Source organism: Pimephales promelas, chromosome 1, assembly GCF_988280905.1.
Source record: "Pimephales promelas chromosome 1, fPimPro1.hap1.1, whole genome shotgun sequence".
Classification (NCBI taxonomy): domain Eukaryota; kingdom Metazoa; phylum Chordata; class Actinopteri; order Cypriniformes; family Leuciscidae; genus Pimephales; species Pimephales promelas.
The window spans coordinates 46,090,981-46,113,715 of NC_142769.1; the positions used below are offsets into that span (position 1 = coordinate 46,090,981).

The 22,735-nt window shown below is 36.6% G+C and overlaps 3 protein-coding genes across 3 annotated transcripts in view; 2 read left to right on the forward strand and 1 right to left on the reverse strand.

The window, feature by feature from the left end:
- LOC120465335 (very-long-chain (3R)-3-hydroxyacyl-CoA dehydratase 4) overlaps positions 1 to 10,478 on the reverse strand; it is a 29,631-nt gene extending 19,153 nt beyond the window's left edge. Inside the window, exons 1-2 of the mRNA XM_089130327.1 lie at positions 10,326 to 10,478; positions 9,516 to 9,624 (exon numbers count right to left, since the gene is read on the reverse strand). The gene's annotated coding sequence lies outside the window, so the exon portion shown is untranslated. The remainder of the gene's footprint in view (positions 1 to 9,515; positions 9,625 to 10,325) is intronic.
- A 2,150-nt stretch (positions 10,479 to 12,628) lies between these two features.
- LOC148998499 (putative C-type lectin domain family 20 member A) lies at positions 12,629 to 13,819 on the forward strand. The gene has a single exon (XM_089129585.1). It carries the CDS (start codon positions 12,693 to 12,695, stop codon positions 13,452 to 13,454), a length of 762 nt encoding a protein of 253 aa, XP_088985711.1. The 5' UTR covers positions 12,629 to 12,692; the 3' UTR covers positions 13,455 to 13,819.
- A 7,562-nt stretch (positions 13,820 to 21,381) lies between these two features.
- LOC120465283 (lymphocyte antigen 75) lies at positions 21,382 to 22,287 on the forward strand. The gene has a single exon (XM_039654958.2). The coding sequence runs from the start codon at positions 21,529 to 21,531 to the stop codon at positions 22,282 to 22,284; it is 756 nt and encodes a 251-aa protein (XP_039510892.2). The 5' UTR covers positions 21,382 to 21,528; the 3' UTR covers positions 22,285 to 22,287.
- Positions 22,288 to 22,735: the final 448 nt, after the last annotated feature.

The window sequence follows — 22,735 nt, forward strand, 5'->3', positions numbered from 1 at the left end:
CTGTTTTCCTCCACTTTAATCTACACAACCGGAAACTAAAGAGCATCCTTGCGTCAAACGCATAACTTATGCGTGCATATAGCCTATTGATTTGAGAGACAGGCAGAGAGGTACCAACATTAACTCTGAAAAGTCTGTTTATAGTATGAAAGTGATGCCTAGGATTACTTTAACTATTATCTATAATCTGAGAAAAATAAAGAGACCCAATTGCAGATCTATATTCCCCCAGGTGGTCTTTCCAAGCTTGATAAAATACATTCAGGCCTGAGTCATGCCACTTGCGCTCCAGTTTACGGCAAGCTGCTTTCCTAAAGCGCATCTCATCATATACCAAGGGGCAAAACGATTAAAAGAGACTGTGTGACTTCAAGGGAGCAAAAGATCAAGTTTTAAATCTTCTTTTCAAGAGCTGACGGAAGACCACTAAGAGGAGACAGCAGACAGAGACTGCAAAATCTGACGGATCGATTGATTTCCATTTACGGAAATTAAATAATGAAGAGTGAAGATCTTTTCAAAATGCAGTCATGATGTATCTCAGGTAGGCTACAATTGAGTGTCTGATTTGCATGTTAAATCGTTGTTGTTTAGATTTTACTATCATCTGTAGTAGCCTAATATTTAAATGTGGAGAATCTTAAGGGAACACACAAATGGCTACAAAAAGACTATCAACATGCTAAGAGACGGTTGTGAAAAAGACAACAATCCAAACACATCTGAGCTGTTAAGCTCCAAAATGAACACATTTTTTTATGCAAAGTATTATAATGTCTTCAATAAAACACATGCACTACATTCCGAGTCTTCAAGCTGTTTTTATTGGTCTGTTTTTATAAATCTGAGAGGTTTAGTGAAAAGTCAGCATTCTCCTCAAATAAAGGTGGAGCAACACCATCCACATCTTCATTTGGGGGATATCTGCATTAACATCTTTTTGAGTCTTCTTGAGTACTTTACAGCTCCTGTGCGCCGCCCTAGCATTAATCTATGTTCATGTTCATGTTCATTATCAGGCATGCTCTCATTGCCAATAGAACCACTTTTGCAAAGATTAAGAAGGGTTTTAAATGGCCTTACATTGATGAACTGTGAAAGTTCTTTTGTTTTATCAGCTTATGCTGATGATGTTGTTGTAATTGTAAAAGAGCAAAATGATGTAAACCTTTCAATTAAAACTTTGGATGAGTCTGAAATGGTATCAGCTGCAAAAGTGAATTGGTCAAAGAGTGAAGCTGTATTGGTGGGAGAGCGGATAACAGTGCCCCCCAAACTCCCTGGTGGTCTGACATGGAAAAAAGATGGGTTAAAGTATTTGGGAGTTTATTTGGGGGATGAGTCTTTTCAATTAAAAAATTGGTAAGGGATGATTGAGAAAATAAAGGTCTGCTTGTATAAATGGAAGTGGATTAAGAAAATATTTTCCAATAGGGGTCGAACCCTTATTATTAATAACCTTGTTGCTTCATCTCTTTGGCATCGACTGATTTCAGGGTTCCCACACTTTGGTTAACATCAAATTCAAGGACCTTTCAAAGACTTTCCAGGTCCAATACCCAAATTCAAGGACTTAATATGGGGACACATTTCAAGTGATAGCAAGTTCACATTGTGTATGTAAGATACATTGTTACAGTTTTCATCTGTCAAACAACTAGGCAAAGCTTTTTTTTTCTTTTTTTGCATTTATTTTTGGCCATATGACAGAGATCTGATATTCCATTTGTCATATTAATGTTTTTTTTTTTGTTCATATTAAAGCTCTAAGTGAAATATCTCGGTTCCTTGCTATGAAAACAATAACTTTATCAAATGTTTACAGAACAAGCGGGAACCCAGTGTGCCTGAATCTTTCTCTATTGCTGTTCATTTACATGATAGAAAATCTAAGGCCTTCAACAGCCGTACAGCAAACCCATCTAATCTGGTGCCCATTACACGCCAAACTAAGACTGCTGTGGGGACAAAAAGTAAGATTATAAAGTTAGCACTTTTAAACATCCGCTCCATTAAAAATAAATCACTTCTAGTCAATGACTTAATAACCACACACAACCTGGACTTCATGTTTCTAACTGAAACTTGGCTAGAAGACAGCTGTAGTGCAACGGTCCTAAACGAAACATCCCCTCCTAACTTTACTTATATGAGTGTCTGCAGAGCGGGTAAGAGAGGTGGCGGCTTAGCTGTTCTTTTTAAAGATGTTTATCAATGTAAGCAAATATCATTTGGGATTTACCCCTCTTTCGAATATCTGGGTATTGTGTTAAAAGGTGCTCCACGTATTTTACTCATCATTGTTTACAGGCCTCCAAAATACTCTCCAGCCTTTGCTGAGGATTATACTGAATTGCTATCAACAATTGCCTCTGAGTTTGACTGTTTTGCCATTGCTGGAGATTTTAACATTCACATAGATAACGCAGAAAACAATATGGCAAAAGATATTAAAACTGTTTTAAAAACTTTTGATCTGACACAGCATGTACACGGTCCCACACACAATCGTGGACACACTCTAGATTTACTTATCAGTACGGGTTTAAACATCTCATCGATTGTTATTAAGGATGTAGCACTGTCTGACCATTTCTGTATTTTCTTTGATATATTGATCTCTCCTGCCGTTGAAGCTAGAGCTGTGTCTGTCAAGAAGAGATGCTTAAATGAGAACACTGGTGTGCTATTTATGGAGGCTATATCTTTAAAACCAAGCATATCTGCTGACTCTGTTGATTTTCTCCTTGATTCTTTTAACTCAAAAGTTAAGAGTGTAATTGATGATATTGCTCCTGTAAAAGTCAGGAAGAATAGTAGACAAAAAGCACCTTGGAGAAACTCAACAGCTGTGCAAAATATGAAAAGACAATGCAGAAAAGCAGAGCGCATGTGGCGGAAGACAAAACTTGTAGTCCATTACAACATCTACAAAGACAGCATCCACGCTTTCAATAGGGAACTAGGCAAAGCCAGACAGACTTTCTTCTCAAATATTATAAACAGCAATATAAACAACACACGCACTCTTTTTGCTACTGTAGAGAGATTGACAAACCCCCCAAGCCAGATTCCGATAGAAATGCTCTCAGACAGCAAGTGCAGTGAGTTTGCTTCTTTCTTCTCTGAGAAAATCAATAACATCAGAAAGGTGATCAGCACATCCTTGAGTTGCTCTGGGGTCAGGCAGATCAGACCACAACCTGAGAAAGTAGTTACTATGTCTGATTTCGAAGAAATTGATGACACAATTTTGGTAGAAACCGTACAGCACCTTAAAACATCAAACTGCGCCCTTGACACACTTCCCACATCTTTTTTCAAAAGTGTGTTAAACTGTTTAGAAGCAGATCTCCTAGAAGTGGTAAATGCCTCACTTCGCTCTGGGAATTTTCCGAACTCCCTGAAAACTGCAGTTGTCAAGCCCCTCCTGAAAAAGAGCAATCTGGATAAGACCATCTTGAGCAATTATAGACCGATCTCAAATCTTCCTTTCATAGGCAAGATCATTGAAAAGGTCGTCTTCAATCAGCTGAACAAATTCTTAAGCTCAAATGGATATTTTGACAATTTTCAATCTGGTTTCCGATCGCATCACAGCACGGAGACAGCTCTCATAAAGATAATAAACGATATTCGCTTAAATACTGATACAGGCAAATTATCCGTGTTGGTACTACTCGACCTCAGTGCTGCATTTGACACTGTTGATCACAACATACTTCTTGACAGGCTGGGAAACTGGGTGGGGCTTTCTGGGATAGTCCTAAAATGGTTCAGGTCATACTTAGAAGGGAGAGGTTATTTTGTGAGTATGGGAGAACATAAGTCTGAGTGGACATCCATGACTTGCGGAGTCCCTCAGGGCTCGATTCTTGCGCCACTCCTATTCAACCTGTATATGCTCCCAATGAGCCAAATAATGAAAAAGAACCAAATAGCCTACCACAGCTATGCAGACGACACACAGCTCTACTTAGCCCTATCGCCTAACGATTACAGCCCCATTAACTCCCTGTGCCAATGCATTGATGAAGTAAACGGTTGGATGTGTCAAAACTTTCTGCAGTTAAACAAAGACAAAACTGAAGTTATTGCATTTGGAAACAAAGATGAAGTTCTCAAGGTGAATGCATACCTTGACGCTAGGGGTCTAACAACTAAAAATCAAGTCAGGAATCTTGGTGTGTCACTAGAGTCAGACCTTAGTTTCAATAGTCATGTCAAAGCAATAACTAAATCAGCATACTATCATCTGAAAAATATTTCAAGAATTAGATGCTTTGTTTCCAGGCAAGACTTAGAGAAACTTGTGCATGCTTTCATCACCAGCAGGGTGGATTACTGTAATGGCCTCCTCACTGGCCTTCCCAAAAAGACCATAAGACAGTTGCAGCTCATACAGAACGCTGCTGCCAGGATTCTGAGCAGGACCAGAAAATATGAACACATCACACCAGTCCTCAGGTCTTTACACTGGCTGCCAGTTACATTTAGGATTGATTTTAAAGTATTATTACTGGTATATAAATCATTTAATGGGTTAGGACCTCAATATATTGCAGATATGCTCACTGAATATAAACCCAACAGATCACTCAGATCATTAGGATCACATCAGCTAGAAATACCAAGGGTCCACTCTAAGCATGGAGAGTCTGCTTTTAGCTATTATGCCAGCCGCAGCTGGAACCAGCTTCCAGAAGAGATCAGGTGTGCTCCTACAGTAGTCACATTCAAATCAAGACTCAAAACACATCTGTTTAGCTGTGCATTTACTGAATGAGCACTGTGCCACTGTTCGTCCGACTGTTACTGCACTTCATTTTATTCTAAATTGTTTTAATTTACTGTATTTTATTTTTATCATAATTTTTATTTTTCATTTCTTATTTTTTATTCTAAACTGTTTTAATTATTCTGATTTCTTTTGATTATTTTAATTTCTTCTATGTAAAGCACTTTGAATTGCCATTGTGTATGAAATGTGCTATATAAATAAACTTGCCTTGCCTTGCCTTGCCTTGCCTTTTTGCATAACACCGAATGTTTGGTACATCCTAATCCATATAAAAAAATATTATATAAAATAAAAATGTGTCAAGGTCCTGGAACTGATTATGTCAACATGACAACTTGACAGCTCAACAATAAAACATGAGAAAACATGAGATCAAGCATGTGAACTTGTAACAGAACACATAATATTTTACATTTAATTATTTTATTTATTTCTACATAACGAATCGGTTACCTAATGTAACCTCGGTTCTTTTCTGAGAAGTTGAAGCCAAAAAATTATCCTTTAATTTTGTATCCATTGTCAACGCAGTTCACTGCAGCAGACCATGAGTGGGCTAGCTAGCAGCTCATTGGTTCGCTCAGGAAGAACTGCTACAGCCTATGAGGGAACTCGGTTGAACTCGCGGCCAATAAGAAGCTGGCACGCTCTCATTGCATCAAAATAATGTACGTGAAAATAAAAGGGCCAGCAAGCGGGCCGGTAATTGTGTAGTACATAAGCACAAGAGGGAAGAACAAGCGGCACGCCGGTTGTATGAGTGTGACTCCCAATAGTGCAGCTCAACATAAGAGCTGAAGCATACTAGACTGCTAGTAGCTTTGCCTGCAGCCAGGGCGGGTACTTCCAGATTGTAAAATCTGACAAAGGTGGAGGGGGAAGTCCATCCCGCAGCCACGCATATGTCTTGAATGGAAATGCCGCTGGACCATGCCCACGATGAGGCCATGCCTCTAGTGGAATGAGCCCTGATGCCCAGAGGGCATGGCAGGTCTTTTGATGCATAAGCAGAAGCAATAGCGTCCACAATCCATCTGGATAGTGTCTGTTTCGAGGCGGCCAGACCCTTGGAGCGCCCACCGAACTAAACAAAAAGCTGCTTAGAGGGTCTGAACGCGGCAGCATGTGTAGTGAACAATCTCAGAGCCCGAACCGGACAAAGGAGATTGGCGTCACATTCGCTATCGGACGTGGGATAGAGAAATAACCTGAGCCCTGAACGGGGTACCAATCGCTTTGGGGACATGGGACATGGGACACAGGTTTGAGGATGACTATGGAGTCATTGGGTCCAAACTCGAGACACGCTGCGCTAGAAGAGAGCGCGTGAAGGTCTCCCACGCATTTTACTGATGACAGGGCAATCAGAAAAACATTTGTTTAGCGAGAGGTATTTTAGGTCCACAGACTCTAACGGTTTGAGGGGGGGGGGGGGGCTTTCATAGCTTCGAGAACTATAGAAGGATCCTTCTAGCTCCCCTGAGGAAGCGGATGACTAGCTCGTCTTTGCCCAGAGGCTGAGTGCGTCAGGGTTCAGCGAACACCGCGACAGCTGCCACGTAAACCTTGAGAGTGGATGGGGACCTGCCCTTATCCAGCATCTCCTAAAGGAAGACGAGCAAAGATGACACGTCGCACCGCTGTGGGTCTAGGTTTTTGTCAGTGCACCATTTAGAGAACACAGACCATTTGGACGCATAGAGCTTCCTAGTAGAAGCCGCTCTGGCGTTCATGATCGTGTTTAACACTCTCTGTGGCAAAGCAACGGATAGTCGTTGATCCCCCATGCATGAAACGCCCAGCGCAGAGGATGGGGATGCCAGATCGTGCCGCGAGCTTGAGAGAGGAGAGATAGGAGATCTATCTATCTATCTATCTATCTATCTATCTATCTATCTATCTATCTATCTATCTATCTATCTATCTATCTATCTATCTATCTATGCCCACCACCACCCCCTTCACTTGGAAGGACTCAATCAATCTATCTATCTATCTATCTATCTATCTATCTATCTATCTATCTATCTATCTATCTATCTATCTATCTATCTATCTATGCCCACCACCACCCCCTTCACTTGGAAGGACTCAATCAATCTATCTATCTATCTATCTATCTATCTATCTATCTATCTATCTATCTATCTATCTATCTATCTATCTATCTATCTATCTATCTATCTATCTATCTATCTATCTATCTATCTATCTATGCCCACCACCACCCCCTTCACTTGGAAGGACTCAATCAATCTATCTATCTATCTATCTATCTATCTATCTATCTATCTATCTATCTATCTATCTATCTATCTATCTATCTATCTATCTATCTATCTATATGACTGTCTGTCTATCTATCTATCTATGCCCACCACCACCCCCTTCACTTGGAAGGACTCTATCTATCTATCTATCTATCTATCTATCTATCTATCTATCTATCTATCTCCACCACCACCCCCTTCACTTGGAAGGACTCTATCTATCTATCTATCTATCTATCTATCTATCTATCTATCTATCTATCTATCTATCTATCTATCTATCTATCTATCTATCTATCTATCTATCTATGCCCACCACCACCCCCTTCACTTGGAAGGACTCTATCTATCTATCTATCTATCTATCTATCTATCTATCTATCTATCTATCTATCTATCTATCTATCTATCTATCTATCTATCTATCTATCTATGCCCACCACCACCCCCTTCACTTGGAAGGACTCTATCTATCTATCTATCTATCTATCTATCTATCTATCTATCTATCTATCTATCTATCTATCTATCTATCTATCTATGCCCACCACCACCCCCTTCACTTGGAAGGACTCAATCAATCTAAATTGAAAGAAGGTCATACTGTTGTGTTTTGGTGATTAAACCAAATGTTCTCATTACATATTACAATCATAATCATCTTGTGTTTTAAAATGATGATTATGTGGACTGAAAATGTGCATAACTGTAATGAAATCATAAGGATCAGGTTTTGAAAGGAAACGCATCCAAAATAAAAGTTTGTGTTTACATAATATATGTGGGTGCACTGTGTATAATTATTTTATAGATATTTTTAAAAGAAGTCTCTTCTGCTCACCAAGGCTGCAGTTATTTGATAAAAAAAAAAAAACAGTAATATTGTGAAATATTATTACAATTTAAAACAGCGGTTTTCTATGTGAATATATAGTGAAGTCAAGTCAAGTCACATTTATTTATATAGCGCTTTTCACAATACAGATTGTATCAAAGCAGCTTCACAGTGATAACATGAAAGTAGTACAACACAGATCAATAATATTGCTAAACACTAAATAACCCCAACTGAGCCAAAAGCAAGCCAGTGTAATTGTATGAAGTGTAATTTATTCCTCTGATCAAAGCTGAATTTACAGCATCATTACTCCAGTCTTCACTGTCACATGATCCTACTTATAGATAGAAATTATTATAATATGATGCTCAAGAAACATTTATGATTATTATCCATGTTAAAAAACAGTTTTTTACATTTTTATTTCAGGATTCTTTGATGAATAGAAAGTTCAAAAGAACAGAATTGATCTGAAATGGAAAGCTTTTGTAACATGAATCACTACCATTCAAAAGTTTGGGGTTATTAAGAATTATTTTTTTTGATTTTTGGGGGAAAGAATTTAGAAAATACTTTTTTTCATCAAGGATGAGTTAAATTGATCAAAAGTTACAGTAAAGACATTTATAATGTTAGAAAAGACTATATTTTAAACAAATGCTGTTCTTTTGAACTTTCTATCTATTCATCATTTTGGGGGGAAAAATGGTACGACTGTTTTCACATAATTTATGTTTTTTGAGCATAAAATCAGCATATTAGAATGATTTTTGAAGGATCATATGACACTGAAATCTGATGTGTAATCAGCAACAGTAATGATGTTGAAAATTCAGCTTTCAAATTACATTTTAAAATATATTAAAATAGAAAACCGTCATTTTAAATTCTCATAATATTTTACAATATTACTGTTTGTCTTTTTTTTTTTTTTTTCATCAAATAAAACAGCCTTGGTGAGCAGAAGAGACTTCATTTAAAAACATAAAAAATCTTACTGATCTAAAACTTTTGACCGGTAGTGTATATAATATATAAAACACACACTGCAATTATAAATGCTAAACAACATAATTTACCAATAAAGCTATAATCTGTAAGTATATAAGTCAAGTATATTTATCTGTAATAAACGGTTAGTTAGTCCTTGATTCTGATTAGTGTGGGTTTTTTCAAGATAAAAGCCAGGATAATACACGGCAATGACCGCTTCACCCCAACAGCACCCCTAGCAACCACTCTTAGCAACGTGTAAACATAATGTTCTCATTAATATTGTCCATTAAAGCTTATAGATCAGTATTGTGAGAGAGTATTTACAGTAGATATAGCATCTGTCTTTAAATCAGTCCAATATTCGTAATAAAAAAATCCGTTTGAATATCCGCATCGATATCTTGACCTTTTTACAGTTGGGAGTTTTTACCCCTGACACGACGCTAGTCATTTGCATCTTACTTCTCCGTCCGTGTTCAAAAAAGTCCTCACTACTGACAGACTGTCTCATAAAGAGAATCTTTGCTGCCATCTAACGGCGAAATAATGTAAATATAGTTTTCCTACCTTTGATGTAGAGCAATGCAGCAAAAAAAAAAAAAAATCTCACCTCTACTCTCCTCTTCTCTTCTCTTCTCTTCTCTACACTGCATTCACTCATCAAACTTTTGCCTGAGTGCTTATGACGTCACAAGGGCGAGGTCACCGCGCCAGCATTCCTGAGTATGGAAATAATGTTGCTTCAGTTCAAACATATGCTTCAAACAATTAAATGAACATTTTTTTATCACGTATGAATGTTTTAAATTACTTACAGAGATTTTGATTTACCCTGCCAACTCTTAAATCTAAAACTATAAATTCATTGTAAAACTATGATAAACCAAAAATAAATAAACATAACATTTGAATAGCCTGTTTATCAAGTGAAAATTATTTCTTAACATTAACATCAAACGTTAGTGTTTCCAGTTACCAAAAAGCCAACATTTAGGGGAACAGTATACATACAAAAACAGGAAAATTTCACATATAAAATATTTTTATTCTGCTGTTTTTATCTATAGTGCAATTTTTGTCAAATTATGCACAAATTAAAAGATAATTTTAATACAAATATATTTTTCTATGACACTACATTTACATTTTTACATTTAATTCATTTAGCTGACGCTTTCACCACACCAAACTAGCACCAAACATTAGTTTGCTCAACTAGTTTCACAGTTCATTCAACTAAGATGTTTTATTTAGTCCAACATGTATGTTGTGAGAATATCCTATCAATTTTATTTTATTTGCTTAATGGTAAAAGGAATAATTGGCTATATTAAATTAATCACATTTCATTTCAAGCATTTCAAGCATGATTTCACTTTTTTAACCTTTGTGTGTAATGTTTAACAAAAAATTAACATACCACTGAAACGTTGTGAAATCCGTGCTTGGAAAGTCTGTCCTTGAAATCCACTGAACACATCATTAAAGGACAACTCCGGCGCAAAATGAACCTTTAGTCCAATTACACATTGTTACCTAGTCAACCGTTATCTGAGATTTGTTTTCATGATTGCCGAATGTAAATAGTTGTATCTCTAAAAACAGTTTAGCCTATAACGCTAGTATAATGCTAGTATATTAGGGTATAGAGTAATGACAAATAAAAATCGCTTGTTATTACCACTAAAAAGGCTCAAAATAGCCCCACACTAACACGACAGCATAACAAGAGTCCCTAAATTCAAACCGAAGCATTGAGAACTTTTGTCAGTGTCCAAACTGTTTAATAAGAAGATATTTTATACACACAGTCAACTTCGCGAATACAGGAAGAAGCCATCTTTGAAAAATAGTCTCTACCAGTCGATCTACGAACGCCGATCCAAGTGCGCTGGTGAGATGTGAATAAGGTGATAAGGTGAGCGCGAACAGTAAGCTACGTGTACATATTGAACAGAAGTAAACGGTTTGTGTTTGTGTTTCTTCTGGAAACAACGGACCATATGAGATTCTGCACAGTTCAGCGCACTTGGATCGGCGCTCGTAGATCGACTGGTAGAGACTATTTTTTTAAAAACGAGCGCAACGCTGAAAAGGGGCAGGGCTGCCTTTTGCCTGTTTTTGGAGGTCAAACTGAATTTGTCTATTTATTTTGTCCTTTAGTAAGATTAGAGATAAACATTGTCCATTTGCATTATCTGATTTGCATCTCAGGGCATTTGTTTTAAAAAGGACAATGTGTACATTTTTCCTTCAAAGTATTTCACCTTGTAATGATTTTCATTTTCACATACACAGTGTCAAACGCTGTAAATTAGTGCCCCAGAGGATTGAGAATTTCAACCCCAAAGGATTGAGAATTTAATTGTGAAACTAACCTCTGCCACTCCCACACCAGACATGTGTCAAAGTAGCCTAGCAACTCTTTATTTACAGATTTGACAAGACACATGGATGGGTGACTCGTGTATGCAAAAAAAAAAAAAACCCATCCCAACAGGTCTAAAATATAAACACTTATAAAAGGCTTACCATAGTGATTAAAAACACGTTTTGGAAGAAGGATTGGTGATGAAGCTATATACAAATATAAAAATGACAAAGCAGACAAAATTGCTTAAACTAAAATTACTAAAAAAAAACTAATTACAGCTGAAACTCTAATTCAAAATATTAATACTATAGCATTTTTTAAAATAAAAATAAAAATACTGGTAATTCATATCTAGCAGCATTTGACTGAGATTTTCCTATTAGTGATTCATGCTTAATTTACTGTGGTTATTGGCTGATACCAGAGATTTTTTTTTATTAATTAGCACTAGCCGATATGCAAACCTTAAAATGAATCAATATTTCATACTGTACATTAAACTGTATATATTGTACAAATGTTTGTTCATTTGAATGCCTTTTACCTGTTTCTAAGGTCAATCTGAATTTGCCTTTTTCAGTTAGTTTGAAAGTTAAACCATATTTATTTGCATCCTCTGATTTGCATTGCAGGTCATTTTTAAAAAAGACATTTTCAATTCTAGCTACATTAAACAAATGGCATGTCAGTATTTTTAAAATCAAAAACAGAATCAGTGTTTGATTCTGTGTGGGGACAAACAAACATATTGTCTTTTTTTTAAGCGTTCCTTAACCGTTTCTTGCATGATAAAAAGTAAAGCTAAATCATGATGATGAGCGACCACATGCACAGTCTCTTTAAAAAGATCTAAAGACACAGGGACACATTTTAAGCACATTGATTATTATATTGTCAAGGTCAGGAGCTACAGTGAGCCATCAGAAACAGTCTGCGGGAAACAAAAGCAAACAAATGCAACAGGATGAAGAAACTAAAGTAGACCTGAAAAATGCTAGATTTTTTAAACATGCAAAGACAGTTCAATAGTTCAATACGATACTTTAGAAAGACAGAAAGGTCACTTCCACATTCTCTACATAAATTATACTGAGTTTTACTCCTAGATTTGTGTTTGTGAGAACGGTGTCAGATTTGTCTAATACTGTATGAACCCTGGACTTACAGTCTGTGAAACAATTTGTGCATTATTTCACATCAATTCACTTCATTTTCATTCAAAGATTGACTTAAAAAAACACCATCTCCAGGGTTATAAAACAACTCAAAGGAAGGAAGGTAAATCAAGAGGAGGAGTCTTGACTTTTGATTGGTCAAGGCTGTCCTTGTCTTATAAAATCTTCATTAATTCAGACTTGCAATCATCACTTTGGGCATTTCTGCTGCTGGCACAACACTGGACGTCTTGACAATATGGCAATGAAAGCTACAGTCACTGTGTTTGTGTTTTTGAGTCTCTTTGGATTGAACAGCAGCTTCTACAGAAAACATTATTATGTGTTTGAGAGTATGGAGTGGTCAAGAGCACGGGAATACTGCCAAACTCACCATGATGACCTGTCCACCGCTAGCTATGAAGAACTGCAACAACTTTCTGATAATTCACAGGTCACTGATTATTATTACTGGATTGGACTTTATAGAGATGCTACCAACTCAGGACTGTGGAAATGGACTGGAGGTGAGGATGCAACTGATGTCAGGTGGGACAATAACGAACCAGATAATTGGTATGAACAATGTGGTTGTATCAGAAAGTCCTCTTCTAAAGTTCATGACTTTCATTGCTCTTGGAAATTACCATTTTACTGTATGGAGGTCTTTGAGCTGATCGTGGTGCAGCAGGAGAACACCTGGAAAGAGGCTCTGGAATACTGCAGACAAAACTACATTGATCTTGCCAGTTTAAGCTCAGATGTGATTATGAAGGAGGCAGAAGATAAGAGCACACCAGCCCTGACAGATGATGTATGGATTGGTCTGCGCTTCATCGCTGGTCACTGGTTCTGGCTAAATGGAGAAGATCTGGGCTATAAGGTCTGGTCTGCGGCTGGAGAGCTCCAGTGCCCTGCCATGGATCAGCGCTGTGGGGTTTATGATGTAATGATTAAGGTTTGGAAACCCGCAGAGTGTGAGCAGAGACTCAACTTTCTATGCGTCAAGACTGTTGGCTAACATTGGCACATTTACAGAAATGTTGATTAGTGTGTGTTGTACTTATAAATAAATAAACAAACCAGTCAATTATCCATGGCTGGTTAATTCAATTTAAAATAAAAAATATTTGACGCATATTTTAGATGTAGGTTAACTGCCGTGCATTGTGATAAAGTCTAGTCTTTCTTTTGAAACTAGTAACTGTTGTGCATCCTACACTTGTTTAGTGCTTTTAAAATTTACATTTGTAATAATAAAATTACCTGTCAAGATGAAGTTTTTTGGTACGTTATACACACACATTCAAATCTGCTGTAACTTTTTTGCACATGTACTTAACCATGATCTTTCTGTCTGAATACTCTTTCACTTGACATACTTTGCTTTCTTAAACCATTAAACAAAACTCTAAAAGATGTTGTAATCGATGTTTTATTCCACACAAACCTACTGATCTTTACTACATCCAGTGTCTGTAAAACAAAGTAGCCAATCAAACACGGCCTCTGAACGTCAGGTGAGTCATTGATCGTTTGAAAATATTGTGATGAAGAAAGCTGTGAGTTATTGGTGAATCAAGAAACCAATACATTTGAACACTCTACATTTGACTGACAGTATTTCAGCATAGGATACTCAAGGTGTGCGTCCATTATTCTCTGCAGATTCGACTCTTGTGATTCAAAAAGTGGTTAGCAAAATTATCTGAATCAGTTCACTCACACTTTCATTGAACAGTTTCTGAATTAATGCTATGTTCAACCAAAAATAAAAATATATATAATTTACTCACACCTGTCATTTCAGACACTCTTGTAAGGAACTCAGCTAAAGGAAATATTAATAATCAATAATAAATTGTTAGGATTAATTATGAATATTTAGGTCAGTTAATTGGATTAACTTGACATGGCTAAATTAATCTTACAATCAATTAATCAGTTCGTCCAACAAACTCTTTTCATTATTAATTTATTCTATTATCTAAGAATAGTTATTTTTTTAGCATGTACAGCGCTTTGAGCAAGTACCCAGACCAAAAATGATGAAGGAGTGAGAGATGGGATGATGTAGCGATGGAGAAGATCCATCCAACTATGAGAAGAACCAACAGCATTTCATTGATTTGAATACTTGCATTTGTAGTGGGAACAATTCTTGAAGAGGTGAAAATTGAAGTCGTTGAGGGTTCTGGCAGTGGCACGTGGAAGTTGTTTGAAAATCATCTTTCTCCATGACCACATGGCTAGTTTGGTCAAGCCCTGGGGGCCTGTTGAGGCCACATGGAGCACCCAGGACTAGCGAGGAAGTCAGAAGAGTGGGTGATTGGAGTCGTTGTTGGTTTGAGTCCTGGTTCCAAACTCCTAAGACTGTCCTTGGTTCTTTGTGAGAGAGTCTTCTCTCTCCTCCATGAGGCCGTATCTGGTTGGGAACAAGGCCTAGTGGGCACTGGGGCCCCCGTGGCTGGATGAAAAACTACCAAGAGGGCGGTCACATGTGGATGGTCTCTAATAAAGCCTGCACTCTAAAAAATGCTGGGTTGTTTTAACCCAATTTTGGGTAAAATATGGACAAACCCAGCCAATTGGGTTAAAAATATAATTTAAAAAATTTAAAAATGTAACCCAATGGCTGGGTTTGTCCATATTTTACCCAAAATTGGGTTAAAACAACCCAGCATTTTTTAGAGTGTGAGAAAAATCCATCCCTAAGGGTTGGCTGACCAATAAGAAAGGCGAGATGTTTGAGAGGAAAGGCGGCTCTTAGTTGATTTATGGTCTTTGTCCCCAGCGTGCTTAACTGCACACGACAAACGACCGCCGTCGGACCGGAAGTCATTCATTTCCAATGGAGAGTCGTACGGGAGCTGCGGGGAGTTCCGATCATATGCGTATGCGGAAAATTCGGATCCGTTTTGAGCTTTGGATCCGTTGAAATATCTGAACTTCTGCGGCTAGACCGTATGCGACCGGCCAACCGGAAGTGATGTATTCTAATAAAAACTATGAGCGCGAGGCTAGAATTACCAATATTTTAACTCTTTAATGTTTTTCTGTAAACGCTCGCTCTGTAAAATGTTGGTTATAATTAACTATATAGCAGAATTTTTTTTTATAATTATTAAAACAATATTTATACTATATTTTTATTTGAGATGAATTGAGGGTCATTTGTTTTGTGTAGATATATTCATGCATGCATTACATTTATTCAAATCATTAATTTTACCATTGTGAATATCCTAACGGTTGCTTCACGACCAATTTCAAAGTTCCGTGCGACTGACACTAGGGGGCGAAATGCGACAATCGTATGCGAATGTCGTGTGCAGTGGAAAGGCGGCTTTTGACTGTTCATTCATGCTCAAAATAGATATAACAAATTCACATTGCATTCTAAGAGAAGGTGATGTACATCAAAGTGTGAGTCATTAAATGAGGATTAATTAGCTATAATTAGGTATATAATAATAATTGTACACAAGACAGTAAATCATTTACATAATGCTTTGTTGCATGTTCATTTATTGATCAGTTAGTTTATGATTAATGCAGCAAAGGCTGTATTAAAGTTTTTTTCTGTCTTCAAATTGTCTCTCTGTCTCTCACATGTGGTCGTAAAATCTCCTTTTCAGCCCTGGTGTTCGCTTCATTTGGGATGTTAGTTGAGGAGTTTCATAAATCTTTGCTTTATAACTTACTTAACTTACTTTATAAAGACAGTTCACTTTGTGTATACAGACAGGAGAAAATAGAAAATACTCTCGATAAGTCGATCCCCGAACGCCGTTCATACAGTTCAGCTCACTTAGCACGACGTTCGTGGTTTGACTTGTCGTGACTGTTTTCCAAAGATGGCTCCTGTCTGTATACACGAAGTGAACTGTCTTCATAAAGTATCTTCTTATTAAACGGTCTGTTCACTTACAAAGTTCTCAATGCATCGTTTTGCATGTATGGACCCTCATTATGTTACTGTGTTAGTGTGGGGCTATTTTGAGCCTTGTTAGTGGTGTTAACTAGCGATTTCTTTCTACTTAGTAAATGCCCCCAGTACTAGCATTATACGCTAAACTGTTTTTAGAGATAAAACTCTTTACATTCGATTATCATGAAATCAAATCTCAGAGAACGGTTGACTAGGTACCGATATTTTATTAGACCAAAGGTTCATTTTGCGCCGGAGTGGCGAATCTCAAGAATGGCCTGTAACGGAGAATTATCTGAATCTGAAAATGAGCTTCTTTCAGATCGAGAGATATAAACCAGTCCCCCGGCGCACCTGCGCGAGAAGTTATCTGATTGTTGGCATTTTGAATGGTCTTTTAACAGCACTTGTTTGAATATCTCAGATCTAAGATGGGTCTGAGGCCACCGTCTTTCTTTGGTACAAGAAAATAGCGGCTGTAAATCCCCGACTCGGCTTCCCCCGGCTTAACATCTATTCTGATACCCCTGGGATAGCCGCAGAGCAGCCTAGCTCGCTACTGTAGATAGCCCACTCTAGGTCTGGCAGTTGCTGCACTGCGTTGACAAGGATAACTTTTTGGCTCCAATATCTTCTCGAGAAGATAAATCTTTCCCGTAGCGTGTGCTAACTTACGCAATACGCAAGTAAGAGAACATAATATCTGCAATAATGATCCAGTCATATAGCCTACTTTTAAGTATTTGCCTATTAAATTACAAACTGCGATTTTTTTGTTAGGCTGTGTATTTGTACACACGCACACATATAGATCGCAAAGTATTTTATTATATTATAGTAGATGTTAACCCATGATTGATTATTTTGGGACGGCTTTATAGGGACTTCCAGTATATTGTGTGCAGCCTGGTTTTGGACGTCCTCTACTGGTTCATTAGGAGCATTGAGCAATGCTTAATCTGTTAACACTGTAACTGTCAGTATAGCTGAGAATGTCAAAAAAAGCAAGTTTAAAGCATTCTGTCAGTGAAGATATGATGTTTGAAAGAACTAACACTGTGTAAGTACACTGAAAGAACTACATGTGCTCTGATAATATTTCTAGAGTTTTCTCATATTCTCAATCCATTTTCTATATATGAAAAAGCACTTTGCCTGTTTTTGGAGGTCAAACTGAATTTGTGTATATTGTCCTTTAGTAAGTTTGAAGGTAAACATTGTTTATTTGCATCATCTGATTTGCATCTCAGGTCATTTGTTTTAAAAATTAACAAAAAGGACAATGTGTCCTTCGAAGTATTTAACCTTGTTATCTCATGATTTTAATTTTCACATACATGAGGGAGAGCGGGGCACAACCTAACACATTTTGGTTTTGGCTCAATTATTTAAAAAAAAATTAAGTTAGATTAAACACACAAGCAATACACATCTCTGCTACAAATGAACACTTAAAGTTTTTTTCTAGGACCTACCAGTTTCGTACTGTTGCACAGAAAATGACAGAAGTGCAAATGTTACAACTTAGCCCTATGCGAGGTTAATTGTAACAGACAGAGGGGTTAGTTATGCATGAAACACATTCAGTACTATTTTATTTGTATAGTTTGAGTGCATCTGTATAGATAGATGTCCATACCTCCATCCCTCATCCAATCATCCTTCTATCATGGATCAATATCATGTATAGAGATATAGGAAAGGGCTACAGAGTTTTGCAATAAATAAAATCATCAAATATTGTAATTGCAATTGAATTAGATTTGTGTGTGGCAGCTGCAAGTAAAATTAATAATAATAATAACAGTAATAATAATAATACAAATGAGCTTAAAATAAAAAAAATTAAAAAGGGTTTATTGCATTAAAAACAGGCCCTATTTTTAATAAATAAACAAGTGATCAATGCATAGCAAACTAAATTTAAAAAAAATATCCAACATTGTTTGTGAAAATCCTACAAAGCTAAATATATAAATAAATGCTCAAACCTGAAAAGTTGTGTGGCTCTCTGTTTCATTTGATTGTCACTGGCCTACACTTGGCAGCTTATGGCTCGTTGACACTGTGCTACAACTAAAAATATGCAAAACATATTTTTAAGCCTATAGCTAACAGTTGCTAGTTGCTGTTTCAAAACGCTGCTATGTTTTAGCAAACAAGAAACGTAGCCTACACACCCAACTCAGAAACCGAAAAAGACCTATGATGAAAAAATGTACTTGCATGGTGTCAAAACACTCTTGTCCAGTATCTTGTCCAGTATCACGAAATATTTCAAAACTTTTCACAAATCGCTGGAGACCGTCTTCTGGCAGCGAGAGAGCGGAAAAACGACCTGCTTGATCCGGAATAACTATGTAAGGTCCGAATATTAAAGTCCGCGTTAGGTTGTGTCCGCCATATCTATATAAAGGCTAGATAGATATCTATAAACGGCAAAAATGTAGTTATGATACTGCATACATATGAATAATAAGTGTATAAATAAATAATCATCCAGAATTATAGCCACGTTAATAACGTTTGTAAGAAACCAAACCGTAAATCCGTCAAGATTTCAATGAGATAAGAGTATCACATAGCCCGCCAGAAAGCCTGTCTGTGAAAAGATGGCCGCCGGTGATGACGATAAATACTCCGCCGTGAGACATCTAGCCTTTATCAAGTTCTTTGCTTTTATATAGATATGCTGTCCGCGCTCAGTGTCTGTTTTTTTCACAGAAAATCAGATTCACAAGACGTGTGTATATATAAACCAACATGCCTCTTAATGTTTTTCCTTAACTTTATTTTCTTGTGTGTGATAAAAGAGGAGCTAAAACACGATTTCAAGCCACCCCCAGTTCAACAATACAAAAGATAGAAAGTCTTTCAAAATGCTCTGTTCATAATAAGAAAACCAACAGAATGAAAAACTGAAAGGGCTGAAGAAGAGATTTTTAAAGTGCACTAAAAATTAGAGAGACAAAAGGAGTTCCAGTGGCCTGCTTTTGAATAAAAAAAAACATGGCACTCAACTTTGTTTGTCAGAATACCTGGAAAACAAGGAAAATAATACATTTGGCTTTGTGGTAAAAAAGCCAAATATATTATTTCCTTGTTGTCAATGGCTATTGTAAATGTGGGTTATATTAGGCCTACATAACATTCCTCAACATTGTATTGAGCAGTATCACTGTAGAAATGTAGTAAATCCACCTTTCAATCTTCTTTGAAAATTAATTCCAGCACAGCGCTACAACAACCATAATAAAATAATGTTTAAAACTGCCATATGTAGGCTAGCTCTCTGACAGAGTTAGAACAGTTTATCTCCTCAATAAAATACTCACTCGCCTGTGGAGTAATATAAAGCGATGCACTTACAGCATTTCAAATCCCCCATCTCCAAAAAGAAAGCCAATGTTGAATCTCGTTTTATTGAGAGTTAGGTCGCGTTCTCTTTTTGTCAGCAGAATAAAAAAATAATAATAAAAAGATTTCCCTGAGGATCATGAACCTTCTTTCAACCTTTCTCACTCGATGTGAAACTAACATCTACCACTCCCACACCAGACCCAGAGCAACTTCTCTCTATTTACAAATATGACAAGGATGCATGTATGCAAAAAAAAAAAACAAAAAAAAAACACACACATCCCAAAAACATAAAACAAAAACATGTTTTGGAAGAAGGATTGATGATATATTGACTTAAATTGTATTCATTTTTAACCAAAAAATGTACAGTGTACTTTCAACTAAAACTAACAGTACTATTTTTCATTAACTCAATTAGAGCTGCAATACAATTACCCAAATGATAAAAATAAATAAAATATTATAATAATTAATAATAATAATATAATAATTATATATATATATAAAATATATTCCAAAAAAAAAATGACCAAGCTCACAACTAAAATTAAAATTACAACTGAAAATATTATATAAAAGCTAAGGTAAAAAGCACTGGTAATTCAAATCTAGCAGCATTTGACTGAGATTTTCACATTAGCGATTCATGCACAATTTATTGATACCAGACAGAGATTTTGTATTTATTAGCACTGGCCGATATTGGATATCCAATCCCTTATTCATACATTTACAGTAAATTTCCCTATTGGACACTAAAATTCTTGAAGCTTAAAAAAAACATGAATAATTTAATAGCACAGTTGAAAGTGAACTTTCGGAAACCTCAAAATAAATCACATATTTCATACTGTAAATTATATATTTTAATGCACATTAAATTGTATATAATGTACAAATATATGTTTGCTCATTTGAATGCCTTTTACCTGTTTCTAAGGTCAATCTGAATTTGTTTCTTTCAGTTAGTTTGAAAGTTAAACCATATTTATTTGCATCTTCTGATTTGCATCACAGGTCATTAATAAAAAGAAAAGAAAAAAGACATATTTTCAATTCCAGCTATTCCACAAATGGTGTGTCAGTATTTTTTTAAAAAATCAAAAACAGAATCACAAAGTGGGGACAAACAAACATGTTGTCACATTAAAGCGTTCCTTAATACAATACATGATAAAAAATAGAGCTAAATCATGATGATGAGTGACCACATGCAGTCTCTTTAAAAACATGTAAAGACACAGGTATCTAAAGTCATCTAAAGTCAAGGTAAGGAACTACAGTGAGCCATCAGAAATACGGTCTGGGGGAAATAAAAAACAACTAAATAGACCTGAAAAGCATGCATAGACAGTTCTACAATAGTTCAATATGTTACTTTAGAATGACGGAGGGGTCATTTCCACATCCTCCACACATAAATTATACTGAATTTTACTCCTAGATTTGTTTGTGAGAATGGTACTTAAAGATGTGTCTGATACTGTAACAGCATGGACCCTGTACTTACTGTCTGTGAAATTTATTTTTGCATTATTTCACATCAATTCATTTCATTTTCATTTAAAGACAGACTTAAAAATAAATAATAAAAAAAACACCATCTCCAGAGTTGCAGAGCAACTCAAAGGAAGAAGCTATAAGTCAAGAGGAGGAGTCTTACAAATAGAGCTTGACTTTTGATTGGTCAAGGCTGTCCGTGTCTTACTGGTCTATAAGTAAGAAATCTTCATTAATTCAGACTTGCAATCATCACTTTGGGCATTTCTGCTGCTGGCACAACACTGGACGTCTTGACAATATGGCAATGAAAGCTACAGTCACTGTGTTTGTGTTTTTGAGTCTCTTTGGATTGAACAGCAGCTTCTACAGAAAACATTATTATGTGTTTGAGAGTATGGAGTGGTCAAGAGCACGGGAATACTGCCAAACTCACCATGATGACCTGTCCACCGCTAGCTATGAAGAACTGCAACAACTTTCTGATAATTCACAGGTCACTGATTATTACTGGATTGGACTTAGAGATGCTACCAACTCAGGACTGTGGAAATGGACTGGAGGTGAGGATGCAACTGATGTCAGGTGGGACAATGACGAACCAGATAATTGGTATGAACAATGTGGTTGCGTCAAAAAGTCCTCTTCTAAAGTTCATGACTTTCATTGCTCTTGGAAATTACCATTTTATTGTATGGAGGTCTTTGAGCTGATCGTGGTGCAGCAGGAGAACACCTGGGAAGAGGCTCTGGAATACTGCAGACAAAACTACATTGATCTTGCCAGTTTAAGCTCAGATGTGATTATGAAGGAGGCAGAAAATAAGAGCACACCAGCCCTGACAGATGATGTATGGATTGGTCTGCGCTTCATCGCTGGTCACTGGTTCTGGCTAAGTGGAGAAGATCTGGACTATAAGGTCTGGTCTGCGGCTGGAGAGCTCCAGTGCCCTGCCATGGATCAGCGCTGTGGGGTTTATGATGTAATGAATAAGGTTTGGAAACCCGCAGACTGTGAGAAGAGACTCAACTTTCTCTGCGTCAAGACTGTTGGCTAACATTGGCACATTTACAGAAATGTTGATTAATATGATTAATGAAATTATTCATGGTTGGTTAATTCAATTTAAAATGAAACTATTTTCGAAGCATATTTTAATAGTCAATATAGATGTTGGTTAACTGCCGTGCATTGCGATAATAATAACGATAAAGTCTAGTCTTTCATTTGAAACTAAATGTTGTTAGCTGCATCCTAAAGTTTTTTGGTACGTTATAAGCAACACACATTCAAATCTGCTGTAACTTTTTTGCACAAATGATCTTTCCGTCTGAATACTCATTTATTTTTCTTTTTACATATTTTGCTTTCTTAAACTATTAAACAAAACTCTCAAAGATGTTGTAATCGATGTTTTATTCCACACAAACCTATTGGTATAGCTTTATTACATCCAGTGTCTGTAAAACAAAGTAGCCAATCAGACACGGCCTCTGAACAGCAGGTGA